This window comes from Sorex fumeus, unplaced genomic scaffold (genome assembly GCF_029834395.1).
Source record: "Sorex fumeus unplaced genomic scaffold, SorFum_2.1 ptg000155l, whole genome shotgun sequence".
Taxonomy (NCBI): domain Eukaryota; kingdom Metazoa; phylum Chordata; class Mammalia; order Eulipotyphla; family Soricidae; genus Sorex; species Sorex fumeus.
In genome coordinates this window covers 556,657-570,446 of record NW_026606212.1, presented here as the reverse complement: position 1 = coordinate 570,446, position 13,790 = coordinate 556,657, and the positions used below count along the sequence as shown (strand labels likewise).

General features: G+C 57.8%; 1 protein-coding gene across 7 annotated transcripts in view; it reads right to left on the bottom strand.

Annotated features, from left to right (window-relative positions):
* Positions 1 to 13,790, bottom strand: part of KDM2B (lysine demethylase 2B) — a 95,366-nt gene that overhangs the window by 70,258 nt on the left and 11,318 nt on the right. For 6 of the 7 annotated variants that reach the window (XM_056107159.1, XM_056107160.1, XM_056107162.1 and 3 more), the window contains exons 5-6: positions 6,626 to 6,804; positions 6,438 to 6,544 (exon numbers count right to left, since the gene is read on the bottom strand). In XM_056107159.1, the coding sequence (XP_055963134.1) occupies positions 6,438 to 6,544; positions 6,626 to 6,804 (286 nt within the window). Of the gene's footprint in view, positions 1 to 10; positions 66 to 6,437; positions 6,545 to 6,625; positions 6,805 to 13,790 lie in introns of those variants that run through there. The other variant, XM_056107165.1, reaches the window with a different exon arrangement.

Below are 13,790 nucleotides of genomic sequence, written 5' to 3'. Positions count from 1 at the left end.
TTGCACTGACCTCTACGGCTTCCGCTCCCTCCCGGGCACCGCAGTCACATGGGCCCGGCCGGTGCCGCGGCCGCTCCCCGCGCCCCGCCGCCCGCCCGGCTTCCGCCTCGGCCGCCCCCCTGCCGGGAAGCCACGCCCCCGACACCCCTCGCCGGCCGCGCCGGGTGGCACCCAGGAGCCCAGGACGGCGGCGAGGGGGCCGCGGGCGGATCCGCCCCGCCCGGCGCCGCCCGGCCTCGCTCGCTCGCTCGGGCGCTCGGCCCGGGGCGGGGGTTCCGCCCGGGCGGGAGGGACGCGCCCGCCGAGGGGGCGCTGCACCTGCGGCGTCAACTTCGGGGGCGCCCGCCGCGCCCGCGCCCCTGCAACTTCGCGCAACAAGCCCCGCCGCCCGCGGGTGGGCGGCGTCCCCTCGGGCGCAGGGCCGGCGGCGTGGAGGCGGGGGGCCCCCGAGGTCCCCGAGCGCGCGCGCCCCCCACTTCCACGCAGCCCCGGGAGACACAAAGGGCCGCGCGGCCTCCCCGCCCGCGGCCCCGATGGAGCGGGAGGGCGCGGGGGGCCGCGCCGGGGACGCCCGTCCCTCGCCGCCCGCTTCCTTCCTTCCTTCCTTCCTGGGGCGCCGGGCAGCGGGGCTCATCCCCGAGCAGAAACTGCACCGGCGGGTGGGGGACACCTGGGGGCCAATACAAGCTCGCACGTGGTAGGGGAGTGCCCGCCGGCCCAGGGTGCTGACCGGCCACCGTCTGGGTCCTGCAGGACAAGCCGGTCTGTCTCCCCTCTCCTCACTCAAGTCCAAATCCACGTCCCAAGACAGCTGTTCCCACAGGCTCTGGCGCGCTTGGGAGCCCTGTGACACCCCCCAGCACCCCAGATAGAACTGCGGTGAGAGGAACTGATGCTCACAGAGCACCTGGGTCACAAGCACCCTCCGGTCATTCCCAGGGTCCTCCTCCCAGCAGACTCAGAGACGGGCTCACCCTAGCCACAACCTAGCCCGGGGGATGTCTGACCGCTGACCCTTTGAGCAGTTTCTCAGTCAGACTCCCGGTCTGCATGGGAATCTGCTCTCTGCAGAGACCACCCAGCCATGGGGACAGCCATGGGGCAGGCTGCACAGAAGCCCCACCCCCGGGCACTCAGCAGGGGCCCCTCCAGTCCAGTCTCCACCCCTGCCTCCAACCACAGGAGGAAGAGGCCTCCAGCTTCTCCAAACTTCGGCCAAACCCTCTGCACCATTATTAACGAACAGGTGGTAATTCTCAGCCACGTTCAGGCACCTCCTTCCAGCCCCTGGTGCCAATATACTCAGCAGCTCTGCCACTCTTCCAGTCTCCAAAACACTCGCTCTTCATCGTGTGGAGACAGTCCTGCTAGGGGACGCCACCGCCAGGGTGCAGGGCAGAGAACACTGGTTGTCACTGGTTCCTCTTTCAAAGGAAAGAGGCAGGGAGGGAAGGCAGGAACCCGGGCCTGGGGCCTGAGCCCACACCTCCTCCCGTGTGGCCTCGGAGATTTCTCTGGGACCGTTTTTGTGAGGGACTCCACAGGGATGCTGCCTGCATGATGCCTGCAAACAAGCGAGACCTCACCTGGGTCGGACAGAAAATTCTAGAACAAAGCGTGAACCAAGCAGTATAGACTGGGAAGCTGAGGAAGGAGCCCCTCTGTCTCCACGAAGGCCACAGACACTGAGGTAATATAAACTGTGGAGGTCTTTTTTTTTTTTAATTCACTGTATCATGGTATCATTGTCATCCCGCTGAATTACTCAAGTGGGCACCAGTAACGTCTCTATTCCTCCCAGCGCTGAGATTTTAGCAGCCTCTTCTTACTCGTCTCTTCCCCAATGATTAGAGGCTCTTTTCAGGGTCAGGGGAATGAGACCTATTGTCACTGTTTTTGGCATATCAAATACACCACGGGGAGCTTGCCAGGCTCTGCCCATGCAGGTGGAGTCTTAATTATGGAGTCTTAATGTTTTAGAGGGCTGGAGCAATAGCACAGCGGGTAGGGCGTTTGCCTTGCACGCAGCCAACCCGGGTTCGATTCCTCCATCCCTCTCGGAGAGCCCGGCAAGCTACAAGAGTATCCCGCATGCCCCCACGGCAGAGCCTGGCAAACTCCCCGTGGCATATTCAATATGCCAAAAACAGTAACAACAAGTCTCACAATGGAGACGTTAGTGGTACCCGCTCAAGCAAATCAATGAACAACGGGACAACAGTGCTACAGTGCTAATGTTTCAGAGAAATCTGTTGTCTGTTATGCAGCAATAAATAATAACTGTCACTTTGTATCAAAGGGAACTTTCCAAGTAATTCTGTACAGCCAAACTCTTTCTGCAGGGTAGGGGAGGTGCTCAGGGTCGGGCACTTGCCTGGTATGTGTTGAGCCCTCCACTCAACCCCCAACACCACCACCCCCCAACATCGCCGAGACGTGCCAGGCAGAACTGGAGAGAAATGGCGCGCGCACGGGGCAGTCCTTCCCCTTCATCCTGCTCCTCACTCATCACCCCTGAAATTACAGCCTCCGCTTCGGTGCTTAAAGGCTGCCTCCTCTCCCCGCCACAATAAAAGCTCCACAAGGAAGTGGTTTTGCTCCCAGAGTCACCCCCTTAGTATGTGACATGTACCATGTCAGCGGAGGGGCGTGAGAGGGGAGCCCCCAACCCTTTACAGAGCTTCCATCTCCGATGCTGGGCGGGTGGGAGGAGTGACGCCTTTCCACCACCTGAGCTCAGCATCGGCACCCAAACCCATTCGCCCCCCCCCAGCCCTGAGGGTTGGGGGTGGTGGGGGGATGGGAGGGGGCAGGGTCTGTCTCCCAGCCCCTACTCGTCAGCGCCCTCCAGTGGAAGCTCCGTGATTCCCAGGAACAGTGTCACTCTGTGGCCAGAGCCATAGGACAGCGGGGAGGGCACTTGCCTTGCACGCAACCAACCTGGGTTGCATCCCTGACATCCCATATGGTGCCCCGAGCACTCCAGGTGTCATTCCTGAGTGCAGCGCCAGCAGGAACCCTTGAACACTGCTAGGTGTGGCCCAAATAAAAAAAACAAAGAAATCCAGGCGAGCAGACTCATCAACGGCTCCCTCTTGCTTTTTAACCAAAACTCCGTTCTTTGGAGTCAAACAAATGAGCTCTTTCTAGGGCCGACAGAAGGCTCAACAGACCCCAAGGCAAACGTCACCACGCGTCTCCGGAGCACGGAGAGCAGCACCCGGCCACTGGGAGCAGGGAAAGAAACAAACACTAAACTAAATGAACTCTTTCCACGGTGACCATTTCCTTCCTAACAAAGTTCAGAACCTCCAACCCCCCTCAGCCACTGACAATTTGTTTGTAAGTTAATTTATCACAACCAAACCAACACGTCGAAGACGTGTGATCCAAGAAAATTGCAAATGAGTCTTTTTTGGTTAACTACATAAATTTCTCTATCGGGGCCGAACTATTTATAGGACTCTTCCGATAAAGAAAATAAGGAAAGGCGTGAGAAAGCACAGAGCGGGGGGCACCGGCTCTGCATGAGGGTCCGACCTCCTGCACCCCCGGGAGTGCCCCCCAAATTAAAATGGGGGGGTTTCAGATCAAATCTAGCAGTGCTAAGGGAACGCTCCCTGCAGTGCTCAGAGGTCACTCAACTTCCCACTATACTATCGCTCTGCCCCCCCAAATTAATTTTTTAAAAGAAAATCATGAATACCACGGGAGTCGAGGTAGGCAGAAATTAGTTCGAAATCTGTCACCTATGCCGTCTCCCTTCCTAGACACAGATCCAAATCGACCTCTCTCCCCGGTGCAGTGCCAGTCCCTTGCTCTCATCCAGGCCCTCCCACGCCTCTACCCCTCCTCCTTTAATCCACCCAGGAGCAGAATGATCAAATGCAAATCTGAGCACAGCCCCGTGTTTTCAAAATCTCAGAGGAGGTTCAGCAAGGAAGGAAGCGCCAGGGCTGAGACTCCCCTGCAGGCTGGCCTGCTGGAGCCCAGCGCGTCCCGGCTGCAAACACAGAGCCAGCAGCAGCCCCAAGTGCCGCTGGATGTGGCCGAAAGTGAAACCAAAACCAAATCCCAAAACGTCTTCGACGAGTTTCCAGTGTTCCAAGGAAAAATGCAGACCCCTCCCCTGGGGTGTTCAGCCGCCCGCTCTCCCTCCCCCAGCCCCAGACAGTACACATCCAGGAAGCCTTCTGGAGTCCCCTCCTGGCCTCCCCACACTGCATTCCCTATCCAGGAAGCCCCCTGGCATGCAGACCCGCCACCCCCCAACTGCAGGCACCCGCCTGGCCCTGGTCGCCAGCCAGTCTGGAAGGCCGGGCAGGGCGGAGCTGCTTCCTACACCCATCAGTGAGAGCCAGGAAGGGTCCCCCTCCTGGGCGGAGTCAGCAGTCCACTCTTGCAGCACTCTGACCTTTCACCCCTCCCCACCATTTCTGAGCAGCCCCAAGTCTCTGACATGCCCCTGCGCCCACACTTGGACACGGATCAAACACAGCTGCGAGGCAGGCGCCCTACTGCTGGCCCAGGTCTCCTGCTGGGGAGATGGTTCCAGGGGATGAGACACTTGACAGAAGCCCCAGGTTCGATCCCCAATCCCGCGGGGTCTCCTGGGCACTGCCAGGAAGGAGCCCGCACGCACTGCTGAAGGTGGCCCCTGAGCCCATTATTAAATAAAAGCCCAGGGCCCCTCAGAGAAGATTCTGTGGCCAAGATTCTTGTCACGGGACAAGGAGGCTCCCCTCCCTTCCTCCTGCCCAAATGACCAGCCACTCTCCGCAGAGCACAGGGCTCCAGACCGCCCTGCCCCCAGGCTTCGACTCGACTCAATCATTATGGAGAGACTAAAGCCCGGCCCCATCCAGCTCTGTCCCCTTTCATGCAGCCCAGATCCAAGGTCTAAGCGGCTGCAGCCCCGAGAGGAAGAGGCTGTGGCGTAATTAAAGCGGGAAGAGCCAGCCAGCCAGCCAGCTTGAAAGTGAAGCCCAGAGCAACCTGGGGCTGGCACTCGGGCCTCCCTTCCCAGACCTGCTGCAGAAGGCAGGGCCGGGGACAGAGTCGCGCCTGGCACGGGCTGGCCCGAGACAAGCTACTGGGCGGCAGCGTCAGAGCCAAGCCTTTGAAGAAGCCCAAGTCTGAGTCCACAGCTGCCAGCCCCCCACCCCGCCCAGAAGACACGGGGGCTACCAGGGGCCTCTGCCCACAAGAAGTGACAGGTCTGTGGATTGGCTAGTGATACCAGAGGCACCCCCAGCCCAGTGGGCGGGTTGCAGCACGGGGCAGGGCTCCGGGGGGCTCCTCAGGATCAGAATCCCCAGGTCTCAGCGACCTGGGCCCAAAGAACACAAGACCAAGCCCCTGGAAAAAGCAAAGTGCCCATAGTGGAGAGATGGCACAAATGGAATCATCCTCTCAGCACACAGCAGCAGCCGGCAACTGTCTGGTATACGAGGACACACCCCAGCGTCACTCACACACAAGGGCCGGTACACGGAACCCTGCACATGCACACACACACCCAAACACACACGCACGCACGCACACACAAGCCAGCACACAAAACCCTGCACACACAGGCGCACACACACGCACACACATGCACACTCAGACATGCAAAACCCTGCAGAGGCACACACACGCACACATATGCACATACAAACATGCATGCACACTCACAGATACACACTTAAGACACATAGGTCAGCACACAAAACCGTGCAGAGGCCCACGCAGGTAACATAGATACAAACACAAACATGCACACCAGGACACACAAACACACATGCACGTTCAGACACACAGATACACACTCAGACAAACAGATGAGCACACTAAACCCTGCAGAGGCAGACATGGGCAACACAGACACACACACAAACACAGATGCACACTTAAGACAACAGGTCGGCACACAAAATCCTGCAGAGGCACATGCAGGCACACTCAAATGCAAGCACACACAAACACACACACACATGCACACATGTACACACAAACATACACTCAGACATACAGATGCAAACGCCCAAGGACACATGCACTCAGGAACAAATGCACGTGTGCAGGTGCACAGACATGCACACATATACACAGGTGCAGGCACACACACACGCACAAACACGGGTGCGTATAAGTGCACAGATACATACATGCAGTACACAGGCGTGTACACACACACACAGGCCCACCACAGCACTGCTAGTCCACCTCCTGCTCCTCCTCCTCCTGCTCCTCTTCCCGCCCCGTGCCTGGGGAGACTCCGGCTGGCACCCAGACCCTGGCAGAGGGCAGTGCCCTATCCCTGCCGCCGCTTAGCTCCTTCCCCTCTAAGGTGGACCATCCCCAAAGCGAGGTTCCGGCCTCTGGGGTGCCATGGGCCCCGCCCCCGCCACCCCCAACTGGCAGCACCCATCCAGCTCCCCTGCCCCGGGCCTTACTTCTTCACTTTGGGGTACTTCATCTCGGCCAGGGCATTGGTGGCTTCCGTCTGCTTCTCCTTCAGGTGCTGGGGCCACATGTTGTCCACCCAATCCACCAGATCCACCTGCAAGCCCTGTGGTCAGCAGGAGGGAGGGGCGCCCTGGCCCACCCCCACGGGGAAGGGGGTGCGGTGGGCGGGGCCTACCACAGTGGGCCGTTTGACCAAGTGTTCCAGCTTGGTGTGGCTGAACTCCAGGCTGATGACGTTGTAGAGCTTCTCGCGCTGGGCCTCCGGCGTCTCGTAGTAGCGCACAAACTGCGACAGGCTCATCTCTGTGCCCTTCTGCGTGTTCACGTCCATCACGTCCACCAGCCGCCGGCTCCCTGCAGGTGAAGCCAGGCTGCGGGTGCCGCTCGGCCAGTGACGCGGCTCGTGCTCCAGGGGGCGCCACAGGCCTGGTCACAGAGCAGGTCCTGGGAGGGGGTTCCTGCTCCACCCAGCACCCCCCAGTCTCCTGCCCTCCCCTCCGCCCCTGCCACGCGGAGCAGTGTTGCCTCCCAAGCCCAGTCAACAGCCGCATTCCTGTGTCCCCCAGAACCCGCTCCCCGGCTCTTGCTTGGCTGGTGATGACTAGGAAGAGCTCGGCACCACGTTGGTGCAGAAAAGGGCCGGGGTTCCTCATTATCCCCTCAGATCCCGTGACAGGGCCCCGTGTCTCTCCCGCTACTCCAGCACCCGGCCTGGCCCTGGTGGGTGTTTGTGGAAAGTGGCTGCTGGCAGGAGGACACGCCTCGGCTCGCCGTGACCCAGCACCCCGCCAGCAGGTCACTGTGCAGAGAGAGAACCCGGCACCCTTGATGCACCCTGCCAGGAAATCTCTGCCCTTGGGTCTGTGCTTCCACATGTGCACCGTGGACAGGTGGACCCCAGAGCCAGCGGGCAGATAGGAGCCCCGGGCAAGGTGGGGATACTTAGACGCAGGGGGAACAGGGCCAGAGCCATAGCACCGTGACTGGCCTTGCACATGGGGACCGGATTCCACCCCTGGCAACCGACATGGTCCCCCTTAAGCATCGTCAGGAATGATTCCTGAGTGCAGAGTCAGGAAAAACCCCTGAGCATCGCAGGGTGTAGCCCCCATCAAAAAGAACAGGAGCTCGGGGGCTGGAGCAATAGCACAGAGGGTAGGGCGTTTGCCTTGCATGTGGCCGACCCGGGTTCGATTCCCAGCATCCCATATGGTCCCCTGAGCACCGCCAGGAGTAATTCCTGAGTGTAGAACCAGGAATAGCCCCTGTGCATTGCCGGGTGTGACCCAAAAAGAAAAAAAAAAAAAAGAACAGGAGCTGACACAAAACCAGCTGGAAATTGCTGCCGATCAGCAAAGATACCACCTCGATACGTGTGCCCACAACAGCAACACGAAGAGCCCTGAGCTCAGTGACAAACGGATGGTCCATGGAGATGGAACTCTGTCGGGGGGGGGGGGGGGGCTGGGGGCAGAGAAAAAGGGCCAGAAGTGTGGGGGGAGGTGCTTGCCTTGCATGTGACCGACCCTGGTGCTAGCCCCAATATCACAGACGGTTTCCAGGTCCCTCCAGGAATGATCCGGAGCACAGAACCAAGAGTAAGGTCTGAGCTCCGCCAAGTGTGGCCCAAACCGAACAAATAAAATGGGGTGAGGGGTGCAAAGAAATAGTAAAGTGGGTAGGGCACTTGCCTTGCACGCGGCCAACTATGGCTCAATCCCTGGCATCACATATGGTTCGCCAAGCCCTACCAGGAGTGATCCCCTGAATACAGAGCCAGGAGTAACCCCTGAGAATCGTCGGGTGTGCTCCCCCCCAAAATTGGGGGCATATGTTGTGTCTTAGTGATTAAGCATCCATCTCAAATGCACTAAGGCCCTGGATCTCTCACACACACACATCACACACACACACACACACACACGCACACACACACACACACCCCTTGGTCCTCATTTTTGCCAAGACCTGACTGGATCTGTTTTGTTTTAGGGCCACATCCAACAGTGCTCCAGGATCATTTCTGGTTCTGTGTTCAAGACTCACTCCTGGTAGGGCTCGGGGGGACCAAACAGGGTGCTGGGGGCCAGACCTGGTTGGCTACATGCAGAGCCAGCACTGTACCCAACTACTATCTCCCCGGCCCTCAAGCACATATTCCTTTTTTTTTTTTTTTATTAGTGAGACACCATGAGGTACAGTTGTAGACTTACAAATTTTTGTGCTTGGGTTTCAATTATACAATGACCAAATACCCATCTCTCCCACCAGTGCCCATTTCCCACCACCACGGATCCCAGTATCCCTCCCACCCCCCATCCCCCCATCCCACCCTGCCTCTGTCAAGCACATATTCTTTCTTTCTTTTTTTTTTTTTGCTTTTTGGGTCACACCCGGCGATGCTCGGGGGTTCCTCCTGGCTCTGCACTCAGGAATCACTCCTGGCAGTGCTCGGGGGACCGTATGGGATGGCGGGGATTGAACCCGGGTCTGCTGCGTGCTAGGCAAACACCCTACCCTCTGTACTATCACTCCAGGTTTTCACATTATTTGTTATTCCCTATCCTCCTCCCCTGGTCCTGCCAGGCGCTATGCTGATGACACGCCAAGGCTGAAAACTCATCACCAGGTTCATGGGCGCCCACTTCCACCCACGGCTGGCCCGGCCTCTTTGTTTCTGCACTGGGAGTGCAGGACCACCAGGGGGCAGCGCTGAGCTTTGCTGGAATTCTGACCTGACTCCTCCCTAGGCTGCCGGGCAGGTGGGCAGCAAGGGCCTTTGTACAAGCCCAGGAGACCAGGAAAAGGTCGCCCCGGTTCAACCAGTCCTCTCTAACTGACCCCCCCCCCCGCACTCCTCCCAAACCTTGCTCAAAGTCCCGCTTGGTGACTGATCTGTGAGGAGGTTTACTGGGCAGACAGACGGGAAAAGGGCATCTCGCCCAGCCCAAAGGCTCAGGCTACTCAGCACTGAAGGCCCCAGCCAGGCAGGGCTGAACTGGAGCCGAGCGCACCCAACGCCTGCAGGGTCTCAATGCCTCTCACTTCTCAGGGAACACGGGGAACAAGAGGGGTGACCTGCCCAGAGCTGGTCTGAGCACCCCAAATCCTGCAGGAAGCAGGACAGACAGGAAGGTCATCAGGGCCACCAGCTCCATCTGTCATGACGGTGACAAACATGGCTGAGGTCAGAGCCAGTGGGAGCTCAGCCCCCAAACCCCCACCACTGCAGACCCTTAAATCAGTCCAGATGATGGGGCAGGGAGCTGCTCAGGACGATGGCAGCACAGGCACCCACGCTCAAGGCCAAGTCCAACCCCAGCATGTGCCCCTGGAATACTGCCAGGTACAGCCCAGTGAGGCCCCAGCACCAGCCGGGAACGAGCACTGAACCACCTGGCCTTGGTGACTGTCACAGAGAAAGGGCCCTGGGTCTCCGATGTACTGTCTGGGAGCCCCTCAAAAATGTACTAAGGGGGGTGAGCCAGAGAAATAGCAGAGCGGGTGGGCCGAAGCAGGTTTGATCCCTGGAACCCCAGAAGGTTCCTCTGATCCCTGACGAAGAGATCCCTGAGCACAAAGCCAGGAGAGATCCCTGAGCACAGACCTGGGAGTGAGCCCTGAGCACAGAGCTAGGAGTCAGCCCCAAGTACAGAGCCGGGAGTGAGCCCTGAGCACAGAGCCAGCAGTGATCCCTGAGCACAGAGTCGGGAGTCAGCCCCGAGCACAGAGTCGGCAGTGATCCCTGAGCACAGAGCCAGAAGTGAGCCCTGAGCACAGAGCCAGAAGTGAGCCCTGAGCACAGAGCCGGGAGTCAGCCCCAAGCAGAGCCAGGAGTCAGCCCTGAGCACAGAGCCAGGAGTGATCCCTGAGCACAGAGCCAGGAGTCAGCCTTGAGCACAGAGCCAGAAGTGAGCCCTGAGCACAGAGCTGGGAGTCAGCCCCAAGCAGAGCCAGGAGTCAGCCCTGAGCACAGAGCCAGGAGTGATCCCTGAGCACAGAGCCAGGAGTCAGCCTTGAGCACAGAGCCAGAAGTGAGCCCTGAGCACAGAGCTGGGAGTCAGCCCCGAGCACAGCTGGGGTGTGGAAAGAAAAAAGATGGGGGGAAAAAAAGAGAAGAAAATAAAGCAATAAACTCTACGATCTTGTATTCTGTGATGTCTTTGGAAATTAAACTCCATTGGCAAGATCAGCAAAATAAAAAATAAAGAAACGGCATTTCAGCGTGCTAAAGGCTCTCAAAGAGCAAAAGAAATTATCGCTAAAATAAAAATCCGACTGAATGGAAGCAAGTATTTACACAGGATACATCCAACCAAAGGTTGATAACCAGGCTCAGGGAGAGATCAGAAGACTCAGGCCCGGGATGTGGGTCTGATTCCCGAGCCCCATGGTTCCCCAAGGGCGGGGAATGACTCCCAAGCACCACAAAAGGTGTGGTCCAAACACCAAATCCACTCAAAACAGAACAGAACAAAACTCCTGAAACTCAACCAAAAATTGACAGCCCCATCAACAATGGGCAGAAAGAAAAGCTGATCAGACACTTCTCAAGACAGACAGAGGCACACGCAAAAACGCTGATCACCAGTAACATCAGGGAAACGCTAACCAAACCACAGAGATAGCAAGGCACCCCGAGAGAATGGTCCGTATCAAGAAGTCACAGGTGCTGTGGAGGCGTGAGGGAGAAAGCGGCCTGCGATTCAGAGAGAGCTCGCCCGGGGCCTTGCACACACGCCTGGCTTCCTTCCTTGGTACCAACTGGCCCTCTGAGCACTGATTTCAGGAGTGATGACCTGAAACACTAAGCCAGAAGGAGTTCCCTGAGCACTGCTGGGCATGGCCCAAAACCCAAAGAAAGAAACATAGGCAGAACCACCGTATGACTCAGCAGTTCTCATCTCAGCTATTCATCTAATACGAATACAAGTCACATGTGCCACTCTGTTCATGGTATAACAGCCGCCGAGACCTGAAAACCACCACGCCCGGGCCCAGGCAGACGACAGCACAGGGAGGAAGGCGACAGGATGGCAGGAAGGGTGTCCGCCTTGCACGCAGCCAGCCCAGGTTCAACCCCAGGACCCAGATGGCCCCCAAGCACCGCCAGGAGTGAATCTGAGCACAGAGTCAGGAGAAAGCTCTGAACATTGCTGAGTGGCCCCAGAAAAACAAAGAGAGAGAAACGGGTGAGGGACCCAGAATTCAGGCCCAGACTCCTGACTCCGGGGAAATTCCTGGGGGACATTATCTTCAGGCCCTTCCAAGCCAGAGCTGACTTCTTGTCTTGGTTCTCACACAGAGATCCCTCACCCGTGCAGGCGACAGGGGACGTGTGTCTAGGCTGGGGACCAAGCACTGGTCCACGTGTCAGGCTCCAATTCTAGTGGCCAAAGCCAGGCTGGAAGTGCTCACTGCTGGAAGGAGGCCAGGGTCCCCCAACCAGAGACAGAGGGGCCAGACCCGGCCTACCACAATAGCAGCTCCGAGCTTCGGGGAGCAGCACCTCGGTGCCCACCAGAAACTCGGGCCCCGAGTCAGCGGGTCTGGGACAGCGCCCAGAGTTCCGAAACCAGCCCCCAGAATTTGGAGGGCCGGGAAGTGCTGAGGTTCTGACAGGGGGACTCCTGTGTGCCAGGTCTGTGTGCACTTAGCTTTAAGCTCCCGCCCAGGCTCCAGGGCACCCCCACCTCCTTCTCCCGCATTCCTGGGGCTGCCGGGCTGAACACGCATCCAACAGACTGCTACAGGAAAAACAAATCTGGGCCCTGCCGGGGCCTTGCTAGGAAGGCCACATCAGTCACATCAGTCACCCCGAGTCACAGGCTGGCGTGGGGAGGGGCGGCTGCAAGGCACCTGATGCAAAGTACACAAGCCCGGCTGCAGGCACCGAGACCACGGCACAGTGAAGGCTCCCGCTCCACATCAGTTCCAGAATTTTCTTCATCCTCCTCGGGCTTCCAGACAGTTTTTTAAATCCTGCCTCTGGGGACTATCTTCTCATCCATCGCCCGGTGACAGTGTTTACTAACCCGAGCTGGCCGGGGTTCACTCCCGCACGCTATTTTCTAGCAAAGGCTGGGCCTGAAACCTCTCCGGGCGTCGGCTTCCTTATCTGCAGAATGGAGAGACTGGACCTACCCACAGTGCCCAGTTAGCTGCCGCAAGTGCTTTGTGAACGGCAAAGCACAAATCTTCCATACAAGAGCCACGCGATGAGGGACAAGTCACGGAGTCTCCGTTTAGTCATATGTAAAAATGGGATACGAGGGTCGGAGCCATAAAACAGCAGAAAAGGCATTTGCCTTGCGCGTGGCTGACCAGAGTTCAATCCCCGGTGTCCCATAGGGTGCTCTAAGAACCATCAGGAGTGATTCCTGAACGCAGAGTCAGGAGTAACCCCTGAACCCTGCCAGGTGTGACCCAAAAACAACAAAAAAGACAAAAAGAGGGGGCAATATGATGGGTCAAAGAGATTAGTACAGGAAGTAGAGTGCTGGCCTTAAACACGTCCAACCTGGGTTCAGTCCCCAGAATCCCATATGGTCCCCTGAGCACTGTCTGGAGTAATTCCTGAGTGCAGAGCCAGGAGTATACCCTGAACATCACCGGGTGTAGTCCAGAAACGAACAAAAAAAGCTCATTCACCAAAGGGGTTTGACAAATGGAACTTCATGTACATGAGGGGAAAAAATAAGGAGACATGACTGCCTGATAATTAGACCTCAGGAAACAGGAGCTTAATGCTACTGCAATTCATATTCATGAGGCCGCAGAGAGAGTATAGCAGCAGGGCGCAAGCCTTGCATGCAACCAACCTGGATTCGATCCCCAGCACCCAATATGGTCCCCAAGCGCAGAGCCAAGAGTAACCCCTGAGCATCACTGGGTGTGGCCCAAAACAAAAGAGGCTCAAGCACCAAAGAGTGAGCTCGAGTGCTGAGTGCAGACAACCTCTGAGAACAGGCCAGCGAGGGCCCAACACTGCATGGTGCCACTAGGCGTGCAGCCAGGTGGCGCCCAAAAACAACTTAGATCCTAGGGCGGGGAGACGGCTCACAGGGCTGGAGTCCAGGTTTTACACGGAGGAGTCTTGAGTTCGAACCCAGAACCACATGCTCTGCTAAGAATCACTCCCGAGCTTTCCCTCAAGAAAAATGTATATTCTAAGAAGGCACCCAACAGAGAAACAATTCCTAAGCACAATCCAGATTTGATCACAAAGGTCAGGGATGTGGAGTCCAGGGCCTTGTAGGTATAGTGTGCGCGCGTGCACACACACACACACAAACAACAGACACACATGCACACATGCACGTGCTCTAATTGTAAGTGTC